This window comes from Lepidochelys olivacea (genome assembly GCF_965140295.1).
Source record: "Lepidochelys olivacea isolate rLepOli2 genome assembly, chromosome: 16".
NCBI lineage: Eukaryota > Metazoa > Chordata > Testudines > Cheloniidae > Lepidochelys > Lepidochelys olivacea.
The window spans coordinates 19,387,018-19,411,138 of record NC_140426.1 but is presented as its reverse complement, the minus strand read 5'-3'; the positions used below and the strand labels follow the sequence as shown (position 1 = coordinate 19,411,138).

The window sequence follows — 24,121 nt, the reverse complement described above, 5'->3', positions numbered from 1 at the left end:
GAAGGGACTGTGAGATCATTTAGCCTGACCTCTGGAAAGAAATGTGCCCAGTATGGGATTTGAACCCATGACCCTGAGTCTGAACTAGCCAGGTTCCTTGTCAAGTGCATGAGTGCAAGCTCAACGTCCATCTCTCCCCCCTGGATGCTGAGAGGAAGGGCTCTTGGATTGGTTGCATGGGAGGCATTTGTGGGGAGTTTGCCTTTAAGAAGGCCAGGCTCCTAGGAAAGCCCAGCTGGGGGGTTTCTCTTTGGTCTTTGTTAACTGCTTTTGATTTCTTGTTTCAAACATGATTCCTTTATTGTCTGTGACTCTTTTGTGGGGGAAGGAGTTCCAGTGAGTCATCTCTCCACCGTTTTTCCAAACCCTTTAGGATAATGATCTGGCCACAGTTTTGCAAGATAAAAAGCACGCGTAAGCTGAGGTGAGGAGTGGAGAGTGCTTAGCATGTGGCAGGATCAGGCCCATATTACTATAAAGAGTGTAATTGTCCTGTGTCAAAACATCTCTGAGGTCAACAGCTGCAGTGTGAGAAATTTCAAGTCCTTTGCTCTAAATAAATAAATATAAAAGGACTGAAGCCAATCGGCATGAAGAGAAGAACTTGCTTCACCTCTGAGACACACAAGGTTTTCGCTTTTCTATCTGTACAAGCATCCATATGTCAGTTTTACTGGCCCTGATTCTGGTGTCACTTATGCCGGTTGATACCCCTAGGATTTGTTAGACCTAGTCAAAAACATGGTAAATATACTGTGTGAAAAATTCCTAAACAAATGAACCTTTAAATTACAATAGAAAATTCCTGTGAAATATTTTATTTTTTGATTGAAGACTTGGGGAAAAAAAAATTCTCCATTTTTTCCAAAATGTTTTTTTTTTTTTTTAAAAGTTTCATTTTGGTGATTAAAAAATCGTTTTTCTCTTACTCCCCCCCCCGAAAAAAGAGGGGAAGAGTGGATATTTTTACCCAAAAAACTAACTTTTTTTTTTTATTTAACACTTTTTGCCTTTGAAAACCAAAACATTTCAACCAAAAATGAATTTTGCTCATGAACGTTTTCATTTGGGTTAAAAAGGCATTTTCCATCAAAAAAACTTTTTTTTTTTCCCCAACCAAAAATGTTTAACCGGCTCTGTCCATTTTTCTTCAATGGCAAGTTGCTCCCAATTTACACCAGTGAATGCAAGAGGAGAATTGGGCCCACTGACTTCAATGGACTCACTCCTGATTTACACCCGTGTAAGCAGGAGGAGAATCTGGCCCATTGTAGTCTGACTATGCAGATGTATCCTACGTCCTCCCAGAGCTTTTCCTGCCTTAATTTAGCCACAGCGGAGGCTCCTGAACCAGAACTGCTGCATGCTTAGGGTTTTCTTTTTTGCAACCTGCTTCTGCACTATGGATTTTTAATTTCCTTTTTAATTCTTGTTCTTCTGCCTCTGTTTCTAACCTCTTTGCAGCTTCCTGCGCTTCCTACAACTTTTCTTTTCTCAGTCCTCAGGGCCTCAACTTTTCTTCTCCGAATCCCTCCGCTCCTTTCTGGTCAGGTATATAGCCCCTTCGGTTCTAGAGAAGAGAGCACCATCTACTGGCCATCCCTAGGGCAGCAGGGCCTCTGCCTGCTTTTTGACAGGACACAAATGGTATCAGCTTGAAAGCCATCCGCAGTGGGATCCACCCCCTGCTGTCCCTCCCCATCTATATAAAAAATCCAGCTAAAGTATTGGCCCTCCTTGGGTTTGTCAGCTGGGGGCAGAATCTGGTAACCCGAAAAATGCAAGAAACCAAATAGGAAAACACAGTGAATTAAATATTGAGAAAAGGGATGGGGGCAGAAAAAAGAAATCTAAATCTAGTGGGTTGGGATCTCATGATATACTTCAAGCTTGACCGTGTTTCCTGTGTCTCTCGTAGAATGGAACATTGGCATCACACCATTTTAAAGACTGTTGTTTTCCTTGCTATAATAATAGAACATTCATTTCCAGCCGTTTTTGAGCTCTAATGTCCGAGCATGCTCAGTAGTGTCATAATTAGGGCAGCTGGGAGTCCATGATGTCAAAAAGTGATGGAATCCCCTATAAAATGTTGGAACAATATTCAACTCCAACGTGCATCAAACAAGCATCTTCCTTCTCCTTTGGTACCAGCGACACCTTAAATGGTCAGAAGTGAAAAAGGCGTTTAGAACCCAATTGCTTCTCGCTGTTTATGCCTTTTAACTTTTTGCATTTTCATTAGCGTGGACAGTGAAAATTACGTCTTATTCCTGCCGTGCTTGGTTACATAACTTTAAAAGAAAGATTCCTTCTCCCAAGAGCTTTCCTGTGAAATCTGAAACCTGCAAGTGAATGAAATTGATACCAAAAAATCAGCTCTGAGCACGCTTCTGGTGAAAGAGTTCAAAGCTTTCATCTATCACACTCTGTTCTCCAGCCTGGCACTCTTACTAGGCCAAATGAGCCCTGCAGTAAATGTATTTTCTATGTGTTAATTGTCTGTTGCCATCCACATCTCCTTACATCCTGAGCGCTGAAAACCTGGGCAAAGCTTCCTCCTCCAAACCCAGTTTAACCTCGGTTTGCAAAACATTTAAAATTGTAAACAGTTTTGAAACTGAAAAGTCCTTAAGACTAAAGGACAGTTTCATAGAAACAAACAGCAGCAAAAAAATTTTTTTTGTAAACTTAAACACCTTTTTGCCCCTTTGTTTGCCTGTGACTCTGAGAGCATGATCACTGCTATAACCATGTCCCTTCCCATCATTTAAACCCCCTGACTCTCTCTGTCTGTATAACCTGCAGGACAATATTGCAGAAAATGCAGGTGGTACGTTTTCCATATCGCCTTTGCAACCTGTGTGCTAAAGGAGATAACCCCCCTCTTCGTGGCCTGACACAACTGAGGTCTGCACCATTTGCTACAATCGAGTACTGTTCAATTCCTAATCCCGGGGAAGATGTTAGTAATGGAATGCCACTTGCATGCTGTAAATTGATGACCAGTTTCTGGTCCTTCTGAACTAACTATATTAGTACAGTTTCTAAAAAAGGGTTAGCGATGTCTGTTAATAAGAATAGCATCTGCAGTTCTGCTGACGTTGTGCTCTGAAGTGTGTGGTCTACAAACTGATTATGAGCTAGGATCAGGAAGAAATTCCCATTTGCTAGGATATTGTTGAGAAACTGTGTCCCAGAAAGGGGCCTTTTCACCAAAGCACCTATTTTGGGCGCTGTCCCAAAACACCACCCTAGGTGGTCAGTCCTTGTATTGCAATTTACAGGTTCCTTATCTCAGTGCCATTGAGAGAATCTGCCATTGGGGCTAATCCCAACAGCTAATAAAGAGGTCGTTTAAATATAAATTGCTTTGTAGAATCTCCCTTAAACGAAGTGACCCATTAGATGTCAGAGCAGTAAAGCAACAACTAGAGATGGGGATAACTTTGAAATAGATTTTTCTTGTTCCCTTTATTTTTATAAAACCTTTGCTTTTATCTCCCTTCCCCCTTGACCCAGTCACCTGTAGCAACACCTGACAATGAGATTATATATATATAATATACACACACACACACACATGCACAGTAGATAGTCCCTTTCCTGGGTGTCCTTCAAAGTTTTATATCCAATGACTAGAGGGGTGATGCAACTGATTGAGACCCATTATGAGACCAATGAGATGTTGATAATGGAAAACCCAGCCTTGGAAATCTGATATAACCATGCAATTCCAATTCACACATGGCTGAAGGATTAAAATAAAGCCACCTCAATATCTAATTGACTGTCTTAGTCCACAGAGCTGTTTTCTGCCCTGATCTTGCAAGGGAAATGAGGACTCTGGTAAAAACCCAGGTTGAACACAGTCTAGCTTTTCCCAGGCTTCAGATGATCTCGCATGACAGTGCAGACATTTAATTCCCTTTCGTTGTCCACCCGCAGTGGTCACGCCTCCAGTCATAGGGACGGCCGTGGCACGCTACAACTTCGCCGCACGGGACATGCGAGAGCTCTCTTTGCGAGAGGGCGACGTGGTGAAAATCTACAGCAGGATAGGCGGGGACCAGGGATGGTGGAAGGGAGAAACAAATGGAAGAGTAAGTGATGGCAAGATGAGGGTTCTTTTATATTTAAATAATGCTACTTTGCCTTTTTAGAATAGCAGGTGTGTTTAGATGTGGATTGGCTAATAGAGCGGGTCAGAATTTTTCAAATTAAAATCTAATTTTATTTTTAAAAAAAAAGGGAGGAGGGCGAGGGAAGCTTTGCCTTTCCCCTGTTTTTAAACTCAGGAGGTGGAAGAGTAAGTATTAGCCCCATTTTACAGATGGGGAAAACCGAGACAAGGAAAGTGACTTGACAAAGGTGTTGAAATGAATAGGTGACAGCAGTGAGATTAGAACCCAGGACTTCCCGAGTCCCAGTTTTGTGCTTGTTCCTCCAGACCACACTGCCTTATGGACAACCCTGTATGAAACCCAGTTTCAGCTTAGGCCTTGTCTACACTGTCGGCAGCGTGTCTTGTATGTACAGGTACATGCTGCAGTGAAAAGCAGGCTGCGTCCACACTGCAGCGTGTAGCTATGTGTGGCAGAAAAAGGCTCTGGCCGGGGGGGGACTCATCACTGCTGGATGCCTTTCCCCGCTGCCTACCCCTGCCAGAGCCTTTCCCCGCGGCTGGAGCCTTTCCTGCTGGAGGAAAGGAGGGAGTGGGACACCACCCTTGTAAAAAGAGCAATGTAGACCCTGGGAGACGTGGCTTGGGCATGTAGAGAGCTGTGTGAGGTATGTACCCTAAGGTTTTGGCATGTCTCTCCTTCCCGTCTACCTGTGCTAGGATGGGTGCAGCGTATGTTCTCTACACGCCTTTAGTAAGAGAGAATTGTGCACCAGCTAAAGGCTGGACACATGGAAAAGACTTCAAGAAACCAGGGTTGCAGCTCCGCAGTTGGATTCCTGCCTGGGAAAGCAATGGACTTCTCTGCCCTGCTTCCCTTTGCCATGCAATCTAGCAGCATGCCATTCCTCCTTCTGGTAGAGGTAGTCCTTGGCCAATGCTGTAAAATTATCCCCACAAGTCCAGCCTTCAAAAGCACAGCACCTGGCAACGATTTGTAAATTTAGAGCAGCACAGGGGCCGGGAACGGCATGAGGGCCAGTCTCACAGACACAGCAGGCATCGGAATCTGATCCTCCTTTTGGCTTTATGCTGGGAACTGACACAAGAATGGCTCTGAAAGTCCATGGCTCAGAATCATAGACATTAGCAATTGTACTGGGTACAAGCGATGGTGTCCCCAGGGAGATTACTCCACAGTCTAATGATGCTGATCACAATAATGCACTGTCTTTCTACAGTGCCTCCTGTCAGACTTTGCAGACACTATTGAGTTAATCCACATAGCAGCCCTCCGACGGGGAGGTTTGTTATTCCTTTTTTAGTAATGGGGGAAACTGAGGCACAGTGGATAAATGACTTGCCCCAGGTTGTATACAGCCAGAATCAGTAGCATAGTCAGGACTAGAACCTAGTCTGACTCTGTCCCATATTCTCATTATTGGACCCTGCTGGAGAACCAAGTGCTCTTCCACCCAGACTAAAGTCTCAGTCCCACGTAGCTGGGAGCAAGATATTGTATATGTGTCAGCTCTACGGATATAGTACCAGACTTCTGGGGCAACATAAATGGTGGGATGATGGAGCCCATTCTATGAGGAAAATGTCTCTCTGCTCAGTTTGGGTGGGTCTCTTTGCATATCCATGCCCAAGGAGTTCTGCTCATTGTTCCTTTTCTGCTGCAGATTGGCTGGTTTCCTTCGACCTACGTGGAGGAGGAGGGAGTGTAAGGAGGACTGGATCTCTGGCCGACATCGCCGAGCGCCCAGTAAAAGCCGCTGCAGATTGTGCAGAGTGGTCCCAACGCCCAGGGCTCTGAGTGAAACACAATCAAAAATCCTCCAGTATTAACAAGTCCATTGTGAATTGTTTTACAATCAGTCCTCTGTAAAGTGTGTGCGCGCGTCAGGGGGTGCCACTGGCTCTCAGTCCTGGGTTGTGTTACTTCTGTGTAAGAGAGAGAGAGTCTATAAGGTAACATTTGTCTGTAACAGCAGCAGGAGTGTCCTGGGAAGATCATGCTCAACAGCCTTGCCTGAGCAGGACAACTCCGCCATCCAAACCCATTTCATGGAGGGTGTTTCAAAAGCCACCCTGGGGCTCAAGGGAGGCTGGGGCCAAAGTCTCACCCTGACTGAAAGTGGAGGGAGCATTTCAGATTTCTACTGAGAAGGAGCAAGCCAGCCCCAGAGTCACAGAAGAGGTGATCTCACCCCACCCTGCTCTCTCCCCCTGCTGCTTGAATGGACCCCTCTGGATAACGATTTTTCTTGTCAAGTCGGCGTGTTCGACAGCAGAGCCCAACTCTGCTGCCCTCCTGAGGTGATTTGGGGAGCAGAGCAGAGGCGCGGTGAGGAGGCCTCTCTCCATGAGCTCTGTAAGATACCCTGTTGTAGGAATGAGTTTTTGAGAGAGAGAGACGGGCGTGAAGTCAAACTCTCGATACAGCCAGTCCTGGACGACATGAGAGACTTCCAATTTTGCAACGTGGGTCCGTTCTCTCGGGCTAGCTTTGGTCCCACGAGATTCACCCAGGGCAGAAGGGACAGCCCTTTGCCTGAACGGCCCCACCTGTGTCGGTATGTCTGGCGGCGTTCGGGGGCTGCAGAATGTGCCCTCCCTGGGAAGAGTGTTTGGAAGCCATTGACGTGCTGGGGGGCACATACGGTAATAGCTTCAGATGTGCATCGTCTACTTCAGCGCGTGCACCAGTCACCGCGTACCTGTCCTGTGCTTAACAAGAATGCAGAAGCCCTCGCCAGACTAATGGCCGTTCCTGTAGCCATTCTGTGCATCTGCCTCATCAACCGCCTCATCGACCTCACCTGAGTAACGACTGCAGGCTGAATCCCTCATTATCTAAAAATATGTGGAAAAAGGGTCTCATTGCCCCATCCACCAGCACCAAGTCTTCCCACCTGTTCTCCCCTGTCACCCCCAGAGCCAAGGCGGAAGAATTCTGTGTTGCCCCCTCGCTGTGTCTTTTTCATCATTGCACTGTTCTGAATAACGTACTCCTGGGTCTCTTGCTTTCCAAATTGTGTCCATTTTATGGGATAGGCAGAATTGTCCGATGGAGTCAATTTCAAGTGACCGGTGCCAGGTGCTGCCCTTTGCTCACCAGAGTAGCATTTCCTTCCAAAGTGCACTATTTAAAACAAACATGATGCATCCACCACAAGGAACAGCTCCCCCTTCCCCCACTTTCAAGCCCCAGAAATTCTCCTCCCGTTGCTTTAAATGAGGCTACAGAGTTAGGTCGACCTAAGGCAGCTTACCTCCGCCTAATTGTGTCGGTGGACACACTACAGCAGAGGTGGGCAAACTACGGCCCGCGGGCCACATCCGGTCCACGGGACCCTCCTCCCCGGCCCCTGAGCTCCTGCCCCAGGAGGCTCGCCCCTGGCCCCTCCCCCGCTGTCCCTCCCCCGCAGCCTCACCTCGCTCCACCACCGGTGCAATGCTCTGGGCAGTGGGGCTGGGAGCTCCTGGGGCAGGTGCTCTGGGCTGCACGGTGGTGGTGGCGGAGGTGGCGTGGCCCGGCGCCAGCCCCTGGTGCTCCAGGCAGCACGGTAAGGGGGCAGGGAGCGGGGTGGGTGGGGGGTTGGATAGAGGGCAGGGGAGTTCGGGATGGTGGTCAGAGGGCGGGGGTGTGGATAGGGGTTGGGGCAGGAACAGGGGGTTGAATGGGGGCAGGGGTCCCGGGGGGCAGTCAGGAAGGAGGGGGGGTTGGATGGGGCTGCAGGGGGCAGTCAGGGGACAGGGAGCGGGGGGGTTGAATGGGGTGGTGGTGGGCAGTTAGGGGTGAGGGGTGCAGGGGCGGTCAGGGAGAAGGGGTGGTTGGATGGGGCAGGGGTCCTAGGGTGGGCAGTCAGGAACGAGAGGAGGGGTTGGATGGGGCAGCAGGGGGCAGTTAGGGGCGGCAGTCCGGGGGCAGTCAGGGGAGAGGGAGCAGGGGTCGTGGAGGGGGCAGGGGTCCCGGGGGGCGGTCAGGGAACAGGGGGGGTTGGATGGGGCAGGAGTCGCGGGGCGGGGGGCAGATAGGAGGTGGGGGCCGGGCCCTAACCAGCCCTCCATACAATTTCCAAAACCCAATGCGGCCCTCAGGCCAAAAATTTTGCCCGCCCCTGCTCTACAGCCTTGCTGCCGTCGATGTAAGTGTCTGACTATACTCACATTGTAACTCCACGTCCATCAGAGAGGCTTAGGGCTTATGTCGGTGTAGTTAGGGTGACACAGTGTCTGTGTAGACACTGCATTACTTATATCGGCTGTTGGCTGTCATGCTTGTTAAATTCACAGCTCCCACTGGGCAGCCACGTTCCCAGCGGGAAGCTGCATGTGGGGCCGAGATCCCAGGCTCTCAGCCCTCCTCCACCCCCCACCACCTAAGATAGGTCGACTTAAGTTTCTAGTGTAGACATGCCCTCAGTGCACTTTTGGGTCGTTGCTCCCATCTCTCATGTTTTTCAGCAGCCTGACCGCTTTGAAACTTTGCTACTGGGCTTTGGGCCAGATTCTGCTCTCATTTTCACTGATGTAAATCCAGAGGAACTCTAGATTTGCACTGGCATAATGGACACCAACCTTAGTGACCACGGCTTCTTGCCTTTAGAGAACTGCAGTCACGCATCTTACGATGGACAAATAAAGAAACGATATCTAGGCGTTCTGCAAATGCTCCAGGTATAATCTGTGGAATAATAGCGGGATTGTTGCTGCCAGATTGGGATACTAAAGTCAAAAGGAGAATTCTGTGCACTGAGTGAAAAGGAAAACAAATGACCTTTGAAGGTAAATTGCTGTTTAGTGACAAGGTGCGAGCTGAATAATTTTGCTGCTTGTTTTGAAGTTGGGGTTTTATGTTTTCCTGTGTTCTGTCTCAATCAGCGTGAGCTACCTGGTTGCTCATTCTTCCTCGTGCCAAAGCCACCAGTGAAACATTCACGTTGCGCTATATTGATTAGAAAATATTTTAGTTTAACTGTACACATATTAAACGATGACTGACCAAACCGGGTGCCTGCTGCTCAAATGCCAGTGTCTAAACATGCTTGTGATCAGGTGGTCGTTGCAATTTGCACACAACCCAGGGGCAGTTCCTCTTACCCATTTTGCTCTGCAGAGTGCTGGAAAGAACAGAGCAGTCAGATGTCTTGTGGTTGTGTTAAAGGCTATTGTCTATTTCAGTTCAGTCTTCTTGATTGTCCATGACCTCTGTACCTTTTGACTTTTGTCATCTCAGCCTGCCAGTATTGAAAAGAAATGAGGCAGAGCTTTGGAGAAGGAAGCTAAAAGGAGACTAAGGGTTTGTGTACATGGGGACACTCAGGAAAACTAATTTGAATTAATTTTTAAAGTGGATTAGATAAACTGCATTAAATCCTTTTGTGGATGCTCTTATTCAGAAGTAAAGTGGCCTTAATTCAGATCAGTTTACTTCACTTTGGAAATTAAGTTTGAATTCAGCTAAGGACACTTTAATTCTAAATGATTTTAAAATCAGGGCTTAATGCAGTTTAACTAATCCAATGTAAATTCACACCCTTAGTTAATTCAGATTAATTTTCCTGAGTGTCCCCATGTAGACAAGCCATAAGGGAAGTTGCAGGCTTAGCTCCCACTGAAAGGGAATTGGGAGCTGGGCACCCACATCCATGTGAGAATCCGATACTATAGGCCAAGCTTCTCAAGGCTCACTGATGATTTTGGTTGTCCATCTTGAGATGACTTCAAGGGGCCTGATTTCCAGTAACTGCTGAGTATCTGCTCTCTGGGGGGAAGAAAAGTCTTTAAGATGTCGCAAGTTAGGCACCCAAAAATTACTAATTGCTTTTGAAAATGTAGACCAAAGGACCTTCTCTAGCATTTGAGGGCAGAATTTGGGTCCAGAAGACCCAACAAAAAATGGATAAAGAGAAGAAAATTCATGATAAGAACATAAGAATAGCAATACTGGATCAGACCAAAGGTCCATTTGGCCCAGTATCCTGTCTTCCGACTGTGGCCAATGTGCCAGGTGCCCCTGAGGGAATGAACAGAACAGGTAATCATCAAGTGATCCATACCCTCTCGCCCATTCCCAGCTTCTGGTAAACAGAGGCTACGTGTATCCCTGCTCTTCCTGGCTAACAACCATTGGTGGACCTATCCTCCATGAATTTACCTTTTTTTTTTTTTTTTTTTTTTTTTTTTGAACCCTTTGTTACAGTCTTGGCCTTCACAACATCCCCTGGCAAGGAGTTCCACAGGTGGACTGTGAGTTGTGAGAAGAAATACTTCCCTTTGTTTGTTTTAAACCTGCTGCCTATTAATTTTGTTTGGTGATCCCTAGTTCTTGTGTTATGAGAAGGAGTAAATAACACTTCCTTATTTACTTTCTTCACATTAGCCATGATTTTATACACCACTATCATATCCCCCCTTAGTCATCTCTTCTCCAAGCTGAAAAGTCCCAGTCTTATTAATCTCTCCTCATATGGAAAGATGGTTCATTTATACCTCAGACTTAAGCCTTAGCTGAATCTGTTGTTTAAAATTTCTGTTGTTAAAAAACATTATGTTGTGAGGGACTGTGGACAGTTAACCCCTATAAAAAAGCATGCACCCCATATCACTGGAGCCTTATTCGTTCTCTCATGTAGCATGTGTAGTTATCTTTGCCTGTTACCAAACCATGTAATAGACACTGTATGGTATCTGTCTGTAACCAGGAATGGCTCCCCCTCCTCACTCTCAGCAAAAATGAACAATTCCTCAGAAAATCTCTCTCTCCCTCTCTCTCGTGTTTACTGTTGTAAGAAACTTGTTATAAAAGATTCTTCTTGTTTGTAATTAATTATTCAGCCAATTGCCACGATATATATCTGTGAATAAGAAGCGGAAATGTTTTTTATGATGGCGAGAAAATTGTATATATATTTTAGTTCATTGCAAAACATTCGAAATTGTAATGGGCTAGGTTGGAAAATAATATGTAAATTCCTTGATTTTTTTCCTTTGCACTGCACTAATTGAGATAGAGGGGGCGGGTGGAGGGAATGTAAGATAAAAAGTTTGTTTATGGAATAGTTTCTAGCTCGGAATTTGGAAATCATTTGGAGTAGCTTGTAATGCTGGAATAGAAACTTTAGCTGCTACTTAGAAACCCTTCTTGCATGAGGTTTTCCCAATCTTTTTCAGTTACAGTACATCAAAGTAAATCCCACAACAAAAACAAAGTGTAATTTTGCTGATAGATTTTTTCCCTGCCAAACCATGGTTTTTACTGCAAATAAACCTACATTCTTTTCTGCATAAGAGGGTTGGTTTCATGTTGGACTTCTTGTTTCAAAATGTTTGCTTTGGGAAGATAAGTATTGTCAAAGTGGATCTGACCCTGGCCCATCTAGTCCAGTTTCCTTTCTCCAACAGTGGCCAGCACCAGCTGCTTCAAAAGATGCAAGAACCCTGCTCCAGGCAGCTATGAGATAATCTGCCCAGAGAGAAGTTTATTCCTGACCTACTAATTTGAGCTTGGCTGCTTATACCCTGGAATCTGAGTTCATAGCGCTTCCCAACCCCCTCCCCCCTTTTTTTTAAAATCCTTCCTATTACAGGTTGTTGAATACTCATGGTTTCCAATGAAACAACCGATTGATTTTTTTTTTTTTTTAAAGCCTGCTGCACTTGGTACAGGGAACCATTTCCTTCTTGCCCACCTGTCAGCTGTTTCCATTGTCTGGGCAAATAAAAAATACGGACACATTGGTAGGACGCTCACTTAGAATTTTTGCAATGTTGAGACTCTGCTAAGCAGTCCGTCCGTCAGGCCAAGAGTACTGCGTTTTTTGCCTTGATGGGCTTTTATGCACAGAGCTACGATACAGGTTTCTGTGAGACGGGTCACAGTTCTGCGTGGTCTTCAGTTACCACGGAAAGTCATACACTGGATCCAGCAGCATTCTCGATAGCTGTAAAAATCATGAAGCCGCTTAAAAGCTACGCCAGAGGCTTTTCTACAGGATGGGCCTATTTCACCAGAGAAGGGGGACCCAAAATTTCACTGTGAAGAGCCATATAATTGAATTAATAATAAAATATTTATTAAATGGATCTGTACCGCAGTATCCCTGCTGCTTTCCCCTATTCTCTTTGACTTTTCAACAATAGCTTTTAACTAACTTGCTAGTGGCCGCAGAATGTATGTTGGGGACATTTCACTTTCTTTCTCAGCAAAGTTTCGGAGCTGACTACGAAAGTTGCTCCTCAATAGCGGTTGAGGTTGCTTTAAATGTGATTCCTATGGGGATCGTCCCAGCAGCCCTAGCCAAACCTCCTCCCCAGCCATTGTAACCCTTTTTTTATGGGCAGTACAGGACATCTGTGAACCTTCCCAGAGAGTTTCTATCACATGGGGCCTTGACCCTTTCATTCTGCCATCAGAGTCTGCCATAACCCTGAGCTGAATCTAGACTCCCAACAACGCCAGTGCTGTAGATGGACGACCAAGGCCAGACACGCAATGCCCTGGGAGAGGCAGAGAATCGGAGCCTGCCCCATCACTTGACAAGGAGAAGCTATCCCCATGGCTCACTCCTGAGAACTCTGGGTCCTTGCCAGATCCTCAAACTTACTAGTGGAATTCTTCTCCGGCACCAGACCCAGGCCATGGAACTTGCTGCCAGGAGGAGTAAGAATTGTTACTAAGCTCACTGCGTACACGGATCAATGCACAACCTATCTCTCCACCCAGCCTTTCCCACAATGGGACTCTTGTTCTTAGACTTCTGGCACCAATCCCCTTATTCCCCAAGGTGGCTGCTCAGTGGCAGGGAAGAAAAAGACAGAATCCTTCAGCTCCCAGGAAGCACTCTGAGATGCCAGTGATGTGCAGAGGCTGACTTGAATGGCTCTGTTTGAGAGAATGGGCAGGGGGGGTAAATGTAAAGGGCTAGCTGGCAATGGTTTTAGTGCCATGGGTCAGCATCACTGAGCTTCTCAGGAAAGTGCGTTTCAGATTGCAATTTGAATGGGGAGAAGGGCAGAAATCTGATTCGCTGGGAGTTTCAGGCGTATGGGAGGAAGCACGAAACCAAGGGGAGAAATAGTTTTTCGCACACCTTGATCAGTGCAGAGGCAAATAACAATAAACCTTGGACACTGCCTGGGTATTCACCAGGATGGTTATAAGTAGACACATGCTGGCAGCGCTTTCTTTGAAATGGGGACTGCTGACACTTCTGATTTATTAACGCAGCTAAAAGGAGCCCTTGCTGCTGGAAATGCTGCCTCTTATAATAAGCAAACAGATTCAGCTGGTTTTGTCTCTGCTGCTCCTTTAATCAGCCCTCAGAGTAGCAGCCGTGTTAGTCTGTCCACTGCCTGCATCCGATGAGGTGAGCTGTAGCTCACGAAAGCTTATGCTCAAATAAATTGGTTAGTCTCTAAGGTGCCACAAGTCCTCCTTTTCTTTAATCAGCCTGTGATCAACAGACACCGGGTCCCATGTGGAGACAGAGTCTGCAGCAAAGTTGTCACAGCAGCCAGCAGGGCTGCTCCCGCACCACCACAGCTGCTGACTAAGCATGTCCCTGCCTCCTTTGCTATGCCTCTAACCCGCCCTCCACTGCCTCTCTGAGCCAGTCAGAGACCAGCATGCAGCCGCCTCCCCTCTCCTCTGAAAGTCTTGGCAGGCAAGTCTCTAATGCACAGTGTACCCATGCGAGCAACACAGGCCGACCATAAGCGCAAGCAGAACCATTTCTGCCTCTGCACAGCTCAGTTGTACGAGGCTCTGGAAATCTTTGCAACATCATTGCATTGTAGGCTTCTCCCAAATGAGAGAGCCAGAGTTCCTTACTTAGCCTAGCTCAATCATCGCTCCTACAGCACTAAGCTCTTAGCCAGAGATCTTAAAGCACAATACAATGTGGCAATCATGATCCACATTTTAGAGATGGGGAAACTGAGGCACAGAGCAGAGATGTGACTTGCCCAAGGCCTGGACTGCAGAACCCAAGTCTCCTGACTCCCATTCCTATGCCCGTTGGTTGACAGGGGAGACTGTTAAGCTGCCTGTAATTGAGATAGGCACTCATGCAGTAGCACCTTCCTAAAATGCTTAAAATCAGGCTGGCACAATGCACAGGGACAGAGAGGCAGGAGTCATGTGCAGTCTTGATGCCAAGTTCTGGCGGCGATAAAATTGCCGTGTGTTTCCAGCTTCATGCACCTTGTTCATCGTGAGCTGTGATTTTGCAACATGATTAACTGATTCATTTGTGCATTAGCCACAAGGTGTTACATGACCAAGAAAACTCCAGCCGGTTCTCAGAAAATATTTCGTTTCTCCATCTGCAGTGCATTTCCAGCTCTCATTACAAGAACATAATCTATGTGCGGAATGTGGGAACCGATGGACTGGCTTAGATCCTGCTTAGAATATCCACTATTGCCGTGGTTCTCAACCAGGGGTCTGGGGGCCATGAGCAGGTTTCAGGGCGTCCGCCAAGCAGGCCAGTGTTAGACTCGCTGAGGCCTAGGGCAGAGAGCCGAAGCCTCAGCACGTGGGGCTGAAGACTGGGGCCCAGAACCCCGCCACCTGGGGCTGAGGATGAAGCCTGAGCAATGTAGCTTTGTGGGGGCCCCAGGCAATTGCCCTGCTTGCTACCCCCTAAGGCCAGCCCTGGCTTTTATATGCAGAAACCAGTTGTTGTGGCACAGGTGGGCCATGGAGTTTTTATAGCGTGTTGGGGTGGGCCTCGAAAAGAAACAGGTTGAGATCTCCTGCTCTATTGCACCTCTTAGTGCAGCTTCCCTCCTGGTAACAATGGTGAGAGCAACAACGTAGTCAAGGCACCATTAGACACAGGCCTTTTAACGACTGGCTCCTAGATCTGCTTTGAATTTGATGTTCAAATAAGCGGTTGTAACATGCCCTAGGTCAGTGGTTCTCAGCCAGGGGTACGCGTACCCCTGGGGGTAGGCAGAGGCCTTTCAGGAGGTACCTCAACTCATCTAGATATTTGCCTAGTTTTATAACAGGGCGACATAAAAAGCACCAGCGAAGTCAGTACAAATTAAAATGTCATCCAGACAATGACTTGTTTATAGTGCTCCCTATACTATACCCTGCAATGTAAATACAATATTTATATTCTAATTGTTTATTTTATAATTACATGGTAAAAAGGAGAAAGTCAGCACTTTGTCAGTAATAATGTGCTGTGACATTTTTATGTTTGATTTTGTAAGCAAGTAGATTTTAAGTGAGGTGAAACTTCGTGGTACACAAGACAAATCAGGCTCCTGAAAGGGGGTACAGTAGTCTGGAAAGATTGAGAGCCATTGCCCTTAGTTGTATTGTCTCTAACGTGAGATCACTTCTAAACTCAACCTCTGATGGATAAGCTGGGGATATGCTAATGACAAATATAGTCGTAGCCACATCAGTCCCAAGATATTAGAGAGAGAGTCTAATGTCTCTCTAATTACAGATACAAAAATTCTGCCCTGAGCTTTTCCTGTGTCAGATGAAAACAAGCCACTGTAAGCAGGAGCAAAAAGCGTGAAGCAAGAGTCTCACTTAGTTGCATCCCTTTGTCCTGCTGATTGGTGTTTTAATCAGAATGTCTTGTTCATTGCTAGGCTGCCCCAAGCAGTTTACAATGTGTTTGCAGTCTGCTTACGGGGCCCCAATCTCATTTGGGAGCTCTAGGCACTACTGTAATATAAATAATAATAGTCTTTCCGGTGGCGGAGAATGTTTGGCATAAAATATTTAAAAAACAAGTTTGGGGTCCAAACCCCAGCTTTGGATAGTGCAGTCCAGGCTCAATTCCAGTTAAAGCTCCAGTCCAGGTTTGATTTTACTCTGCTGACATTTTAAGGGCAGGAGGATAATTCAACAGCAGGAAAATTGGGCTGAACGTTCAGCTGTTCCGCTTATTTACTGGATTCTCTTTCTGGCCGTAAGTTAACAGATGGCATACAGCTGAAATAGCTCTGGCCAAGCCCAGGGGAAAGCGATCAGGCTCTGAGGCTGGAGCCTGTGCATTCAATTCCCATCTGGGCTCTTTGTTTTGTACCCTGCCTTGGTCAGAAGGAAGAGAGATTGGGTAAACTAATAGGGCTTTTCCATCTCTAACATATCTGATCCTTGCAGCCTTCAGTCTCTGCTCATGAATGACAGTGCACTGTCCATCTAGTCTGGGTGACTAGGCCGGCTGCGTAGATCTCTCCGATCAGGCAAGCCAGTGCACACGTTGCACTGTACTCACTTCCCAGACTCTGGGAATAGTTGTAACTGGCCAGCAGCGGCAAAGACTGATCTCTGGCTGCGGTTCTCTCAAGTGCTAGTTACTGTTTCGGGGGCAGTGGTGCCCGTGTGAGAGACAGCAGGAGAGCGTCAGAGGAAACAAGAACCTCACGGCCGTCTGCCCAGGTAAAGTGAACTGAACTCCTTTGGACAGTAGTGTGTTGTGTGCGGTCAGCTCCCGTCGCTGGCAGGGAAAGCCAGGCTTGCCTATGCAGAGGGGAAATCTGAACAGAGAGGGCTGTGTCTGAGCAGCCAACAGGTCCCTTACTGGCTCAGAGATGAGATTGTGTCTTAAATGACAGGAAAGCTTTCAGGCTGTAAAGTTCATGGTGAGACCAGACTGTGGTAAATCTCAGGAAACGTGGTTGCAGAGGGAAGACTTTCTTGGCGCTCAGAGACATGAATATCAACCCTTCCCCTGCCCCTGTGGCAGAGTAATAGGAAGAATCAGCCTGAAAACCATTAGGGTTGGGGTCTGGCTTGTTCAACATAGAGAAACTTTTCCGCTTAATGAGAAAAGGAGCGGGGATCTGCTGGCTGAAGTCTCCGGTCTCTGCTGCAGGAACAGTGACCCTAGATACCCTGGCAAGATTCCTTAGCTCTGCTGACTCTGCAAGAGCCGGGAAGACACATTTACCCAGAGCAAGACTTAAAACAAAGGGGGAGGAGCTGCATGCTTCAGCTGTGTAAAATAACACACCCAAACCTGCGTATAAGGCCAGAGCTTCACGCCAGCACCCAGCCTGAGCAGACAGACTGGGCAGATGCTTGCACTGGGGGCAGGAGAGAGGACTCGACGTTTCACCCAGCAGTGAATCCTGGGTCTGTCTCCACCACATGTCACTTATCCTTTATGACCACGGGCAGGGATTGCCATGTTTTGTCTATAGGGGCAAATCCTTCCCCCTTCATTGTGTCCCTGAGGCCCTGATTGCAACAACTTTATTCTTATTTGTTTATATTACCCTCGTTCCTTGAAGCCCTGGGCTCAGGTCAGGAGGGCCTCAATGTTCTAAGTGCCCGAAAGATTGTCCCCCCGCCCGCAAGAGCGTACAATTGAAATGTGAAGTGCGCTTTCCACTAGGCTGTGTGCACAGCACTTCTGAGTACTCTGAAGCATGCGTTTGCAGTCTTGCCAAGCTCAGGTGGTGAAAAACGGGGAGTCAGGCCCCCCAAATTATGAGTCTGGCTTAAAAATCACAAGATTTTCAAAATATAATAAAATTCGGGTCCTATTCATTGGCCTTTTGGGTTCTGAGCCTTCAGGGAGCACTCAGATCACGTTTTCAAGCTTTTCTCCACCATGTCAAGAGCTATAAAAATTGTTTTTAATGAAAGCTGAGATTCTCGTGAAATCACTTGACTCCAGGAGCTGGGGCTTGAAGAAAAGCACCAAGAATCACAAGACTCTCATTAAAATCATGAGATTTAGCAATACTGTATTTGAAAACCCTTTTAATCTACTTGGCATACAACAGGCACCAACTATCTTTGAGTAGCAATGTCTTCAAGCTCATAAAAGCTAATGGGGGTTACTCTTGTGTGTGCAAACTAAATCATTGGCTTTAGAAATTCTCAGTCCTTTAGTCCTGTGCCACTAGCAAACCTCTGTCAGACAAAAAGTTGATTCTTCAGGCTATTGCTTTAGTGTTTGTTTTGGGCATGTAATAGGGTTGGCACTCGCCTCTCATGAGTGCCCCATTCTGGTTGGGCGTGTCTGCATTCTTTAGTTCTGGTGACCCCTTTTGGTGGTTCTCAGGTAGGTTTGTCAGTGAAACAGCGCTCGGGCCAAGTCACACTGTCTGCATGTTAACCAGCACAAACCCCTTCCATGGTATACGGTCCACCGGAGCCTAGCTCAGTACCCCTCTGATGGTGGCTCTCTCTAGATCTCCCTGGGCTTTGCTTTTTAAGTAGTCCAACCCAGGTATGGGGCTGTATCCCCAGGGCTTCCTCCCTGGAGATACGATCTTCCTGCAGCCCTCCCCAGGCTCAGTCCCTACTCAGTCCTAGCAACCAGCCAGGAGCTCCCTGGGCAGTGCTCCCCTTGTCCCTGCTAGCAAACCGTCCGTGGCCCTGCTGCTCTTCCAGGCAGCCAGGCCTGCAGTCATTTCTTCTCCTGCTCTAAGCAGCAATTGACTGCTGCTCTGCAGCTCATTTTATATAGCCCTCCTGGGCCCTGATTGGCTGCTTCCTCTGCAGCCACTCTAGCCTGCTTGGAGGACCTCTCCACTGCTCCTTCCCTGGGATTGGTGTGGCAGAACCAGCAGGGGGCATTTGGACCTAGTCCACTCCATCACAGGGCAGCAGCTGGTTTTTAGCAGGTCTGTATTTAATGGGAAGCTTTCCTTTGTTGCAAATGCATTTCAGTTTACAGCCACCTTCTGTAGTTTTTGCTTACGGTCAGTAATAGTTCACCTGGTTTAAGAGAGACAAGGTGGGTGGCAGGTGGATGTCAGAGTTTTGAGGAGCTGAGGTCAGGGAGACGCCATGTGATTCTCTTTCCCATCCCTTCCACAGCACCCTATCTTTCTCCAAAGCCATTTATGACTTGAAATTCCAGGCTGTGGCCGTATGGCAGGGATCATTTTTTTTGTTTGTTTGTTCTGTGTTTGTATAGTGCCTAGCACCATGGGTCCTAACCCATGATGATGATAATAACTCCAGTGTGGACTTTTGTATGCTAGCGCGTGGTGAGATCTTTGCTCGGTCCATTGAAGGTTTGTCTTTGGAATTCCAGGTCACCATGGCCTACCTGAGCTCCGTGGTCCGAAGAGCTGCCTCCTGTCAGATGTCAGCCTCTGGGAGAAACAGCCACCTCAGGTGTTTCAGCAGCGGGGCAGGCCAAACGGCAGAGAAGAGCGTCCCTTACCACAAGACTCTGAAGGAAGAGAGCCCTCAAGGCAAAGGGCCGACCAGGCCGCTCCCAAAATCAGCCGACGTCGTGGTGGTGGGTGGCGGCAGCTTGGGATGTCAAACCATCTACCACCTGGCTAGGATGGGGGTGAGCAACGCGGTCCTACTGGAAAGAGACCGTCTGACGTCGGGGACCACCTGGCACACGGCCGGTGAGCAGAGCTGTGTGTGTGGAAGCCTCTATAGCAGAGCAAAGGCTCCAAATTAGAGCTGCAGAGGGAGGCTTTTGGAGCCTGATCCTGCCAGGTGCTGAGCAGCCATCAGCTCCCTGCGGCTGCTCAGTTCCACATGGGGAGAGCTCAGCCCCTTTCCGGGTTAGGATGTTTGTTACTCTCTCAATCTTGCTGCATAGATGGGGATGAGCCCTCCTTGGGGACCTGGGAAAGGAATTGTTCCTTCAGCTCTCAGCTAAGGGGTTATTATGGTACCTTGGCCCTTTAAGAGCCAAGTCTCTCAGGCCTCAGCTCTCTACTGCTTGACCCTATATAGGAGTATCGCCAAGGCCTGACAACATGGGCCTCCAGAAGTCTGACCTTCTCCTCCCCACCTCGTAGGGTAGAGGGGAAAGAAACACCCCTTTTGCTATTGCCCAGCAGTCTTACCCCCACTCCCCATGGCGGGCCTCTGGGTCCTTCCTTGGGCAGGCCCATGCCAGACTACTGAGGAACCTCCTTCCGATAGTCCCTGGGCCCTCTGGCAGCTGCCCCACTCTGCATAGGTGCTGGAACAAGGGAAGCTGGGAGTGCTGCTGAACCCCCTGCCTTGAAGTGGGACACCGAGCTCATGTCACGGTGCTGATGAAGCCTAGCTTGTGTGCTTACTGCCCGAATGGACCCTCACTTGTTACACCTGGCTACTGAGTGGGTCGTCAGCAATAAGAATTGAGCCCTCGACCTCTGGACCTGAAAGCGTGAGCCTCTACTGTGTGAGCTAAGAGATCCATAAGCGGTGGTAGCTGGAGACCTTTATGTGGTCTAGCTACTAGAGGGAGCCAGCAAACCACAGCGTGGGTTACGTCTAGGCCAGGAATGCTGCTATTGCTAAAACACCTGTTGTGCTATTCTCACAGTTGACCTGTTTGTTTGCTTGGCTTGTAAGGTAGGGTTGGAATGGGGAGGGGAAGCCAGAGTCTACTGGAACTTCTGTGGTTTTCCCAGGTCTGCTGTGGCAGCTGCGTCCGAGTGATGTGGAAGTGGAGCTGCTGGCTCATACTCGCAACGTGGTCAGCAAAGATCTGGAGGAGGAGACAGGTCTGCACACGGGATGGATTCAGAATGGCGGGCTCTTCATCGCCTCCAACAAGCAGCGGCTGGACGAGTACAAAAGACTCATGTCTGTAAGCGGGAATCTCCTCATCTCCTTCCTTCTCCTCCTACTTATTCACAGATCACTGAATCAGGGCTGGTGCTACCCATTAGCTAGACTAGAGGGTCTGGTTGCCAAAGGATTTTGTACTGCTGCCCATCACCATGGTATCTGAACACCTTCCATGCAAAGAGATTGGCAGTAGCGAAATCCCTAGTGGACTTCTTGGCATCTCTGGCTCTTAGTGGGTTATCGAAAGCTCTGCTTTGGACAGTTATTTTTCAGGACATTGTGGCTGTAGGTGGTTGATGTGAAAGTTGTTCTGGTTATGGGGGAAAAGGGGAAGCGTTGTTCTATGGATGGACAGACTGTGGAGTCTTCTAATCTCCTCTGGATGTTTGTTCAATAGCCCTATCCACTCTACTGAGAATGCCTTATCCCTGGCTGTAACATGCATTGGTCTAGGCTAGCCAGGGCTTTGTGTTCTATGTCCCAGAAGAGCAGTTAATAGACTGAAATGCAGCCTCAAATGCAACTGGGTCTGATCCATTAATTGCTTTGAAGATTAGGACTAAGGCCTTAGTCCCTAAAGTAAAAAGAGCAACCTGCTTAAATGTCTGTGCAATACTTATGGAGAAAATCCATGCCCCTTAGAAAACGGGCTAGTGTGAGGGAGGGGATGAATCCTGTCTTCTATCATGTCACAGGGAACCCGCTGCGTCAATCTTCAATTCTTGCATCGGATGAAGTGAGCTGTAGCTCACGAAAGCTCATGCTCAAATAAATTGGTTAGTCTCTAAGGTGCCACAACTACTCCTTTTCTTTTTGCGAATCTTCAACTCGGCTGCTTTGACTTGCAGCATCAAAACAGGACTGTCCTGTCATCAGCCAACCATTTATCTTCTGCTGCACGGAGAGCCCAGTTCTCCCCTATGACACAGAGGGAAATGTTATCCATCAGTCCTGATTGGGGTGATTGCTGTTTATTTAGACAGCTCATTTTTCCACCCCGCTTGGAAAGTTAAATGTGGCCTCACTTATCATTCATGGAGCAGCCTTGCTGGCAGGTTCTGAAACCCTGATCCAAAGCCCAGGAGTGTCTCCCCTGATTTCAACAGGCTTTGGATGCAGTAGATCCTGCCCCTGTAGAAGAAAGATAATGCAGTGTCAGTAGCTGCCAGGAAGGAGGGAGGTGGGAATGGGGATCAAAGGGTAGGTCTCCACTGCCGCTGGAAACATGCTTCCCAACCCAGATACACAGACACGCGCTAGCTCTGCTTGAGTGAGGGGGCTAAAAATAGCAGCGTAGCTGGACTAGCTGCCTGAATATAAACTCACCAGACAGCAGGTCTGTACTGGGGCTGCTGGCCCAAGCTGCCATCACCCATGCTACCTCAGCTACAATGCTCTTTTTCACACGCTGGCTCGAGCAAAGTGAGTGCAGGTCCAGCTACCCCAGTTGGGAAGTGCCCAGCGGCAGTGGAGACGTACCCAAAAAGAGACCCAGAGAGAGGAGGTTGGCCATAGATCACCTTGTGATCCCTGGTGGCAGAGCCCACACAGACCTTATTGTCCCAAGTGATACAGGCATGTGCTGAGATTCTAGCTGAGGGATTGCCCTGGCCAGTAAACCATGCATGGTGGCTACTGCAGCCTTTATGATAATGGCCTCTCACTTAGTAGAGGGGTCCTTGAGATTCAGTTGAATCTGAACACTGGTCTCACTCACAAAGTGAAAGGGATTCTCCATGCAGGATTAGCCGTGAAGTCTGGTTTCACTGCTGATCATAATGCTGTATCTAAGGTGACCAGATGTCCCGATTTTATAGGGATAGTCCCGATTTTTGGGTCTTTTTCTTATATAGGCTCCTATTACCCCCCACCCCCTGTCCCGATTTTTCACATTTGGTGTCTGGTCACCCTAGCTGTATTCTCCTCCCAAAGCAGCAAAGAGATGCACAGACCTGGCCAGTCCTCTTGCCTTTTTCTGCTGGGAAGTACACACATTAGCATTTGATTTCAAAGAGTCACAATAAAGACCGGTTACATGACACTAGTTTCTTCTCTAACTTCTGAACTGCTGCACTTCTAGTGAAATATACACTATGAAAACAGCTGTGTCCATCTTAATACTCTTTGATTCAATGGCCTAATAGACACTTAATGCTCATGAGGGGTAGAGGGATCGAAAGTTGAATAGTTGGTTTTAAACCTCTCTCCACCATACCCAGCTTTGGGGACTCAGGTAAAAAGGTTCTCGGATCTAATGCATCCCTGATCTGGGCTTTGCAAAATGAAACCTGTCCACTGCCCATTGCCATTAAGTACAGCATCATATTTCCAATTGCACCGCCTACTTGTATAGGACTAGGGTAATGTCCCTTTAAATAGTTTGAGCCCACTAAAGCTGATCACCATGTACTGTGTTTTGGGAATCCACCAGAACCTGGTTAGATTATCAGTGCGTATGTAGTTAGGCCTGGCATGTTTGCATGTAGTTATTTGGGACGCAGGTGTGCCCCTGTGGTTTCTTCACATTGTTGATTGTTTTGCAGAGATGCCAAACCACGCTGTCTTGTCTGCATTAATACACCTGTTCTCGTGTCTCGTTTGTAGCTGGGTAAGGTCTATGGCATAGAATCGTACGTCCTGTCCCCTGCAGAAACCAAGGACCTGTACCCACTGATGAACGTGGATGATCTTTATGGCACCCTTTACGTTCCTAAGGATGGCACAATGGATCCTGCTGGCACCTGTACAACCCTCACCAGGGCAGCTACTGCCAGAGGCGCTTTGGTAATTGACTATTGCACATTTGGGTGGGTGTCTGAGCATTGTAGCTTTTCACAACTCTCAAATTCAGCCAGACGTTCTCTCTCTGTACATTTTCCCTCCTCTCCCCTTGATCCTTGGCTTCCTGCTGTTCCCAGCCTCCACCATTCTCAAAGCCAGATCTGTTTCAGAATTGCCTTGTTCTGTTTAACAGCGCCCCCCTTTGGCAGATTGGGTGTGGCGCTGGCTGACTTTGAAGGGAGTCCCAGCCATGCCTCATCAGAGATGGTGGTTTTGGCATAGAGCCATAGGAGCTGGGGAAGTAAAGAGGAGGGGGGAAAATGGGAAAAGGATATGTGACCAAAACAGCTACATCGTGAAAAACAAGTTGTTGGTGAGGGGTAAAATACAGCAAGCTCGTTGGGGCATGGACCAACATTTGGATCTGTGTTTGTACAGCACCTAGCACCTGGTCCGTGACTGGGGCTCCTCCGTGCTAACCACAAAACAAATTGATAATTATAGTTCTCTGAGATTTAAAATTACCTTAAAAGGCCACTGAGAGGCAGTTTAAGCCCAAAATTAAAGAGGGGAATTTAATTCCCTTGCAGTAATAGGAATGGTTTTTATGAAAGTTTAAAAAAAAAATGACAGCACTATGTTTGGATTAACATTTCCCCTGCTGGGAAGGAGAGCCTTGGGCCGAA

The 24,121-nt window shown here is 47.6% G+C and overlaps 2 protein-coding genes across 3 annotated transcripts in view; both read left to right on the top strand.

Moving 5' to 3' along the window:
• Positions 1-7,697, top strand: part of VAV2 (vav guanine nucleotide exchange factor 2) — a 325,980-nt gene extending 318,283 nt beyond the window's left edge. Inside the window, exons 26-28 of one of the 2 annotated variants that reach the window (XM_084649861.1) lie at positions 1,465-1,551; positions 3,949-4,103; positions 5,809-7,697. In XM_084649861.1, coding sequence (XP_084505987.1) covers positions 1,465-1,551; positions 3,949-4,103; positions 5,809-5,853 — 287 coding nt within the window. In that variant the 3' untranslated portion in view covers positions 5,854-7,697. The remainder of the gene's footprint in view (positions 1-1,464; positions 1,552-3,948; positions 4,104-5,808) is intronic. The other variant, XM_084649862.1, reaches the window with a different exon arrangement.
• Positions 7,698-16,408: 8,711 nt separating this feature from the next.
• SARDH (sarcosine dehydrogenase) overlaps positions 16,409-24,121 on the top strand; it is a 101,198-nt gene continuing 93,485 nt past the window's right edge. Inside the window, exons 1-4 of the mRNA XM_084650274.1 lie at positions 16,409-16,547; positions 19,162-19,489; positions 20,495-20,673; positions 23,259-23,438. Of these exons, the coding sequence (XP_084506400.1) occupies positions 19,168-19,489; positions 20,495-20,673; positions 23,259-23,438 (681 nt within the window). The 5' untranslated portion in view covers positions 16,409-16,547; positions 19,162-19,167. The remainder of the gene's footprint in view (positions 16,548-19,161; positions 19,490-20,494; positions 20,674-23,258; positions 23,439-24,121) is intronic.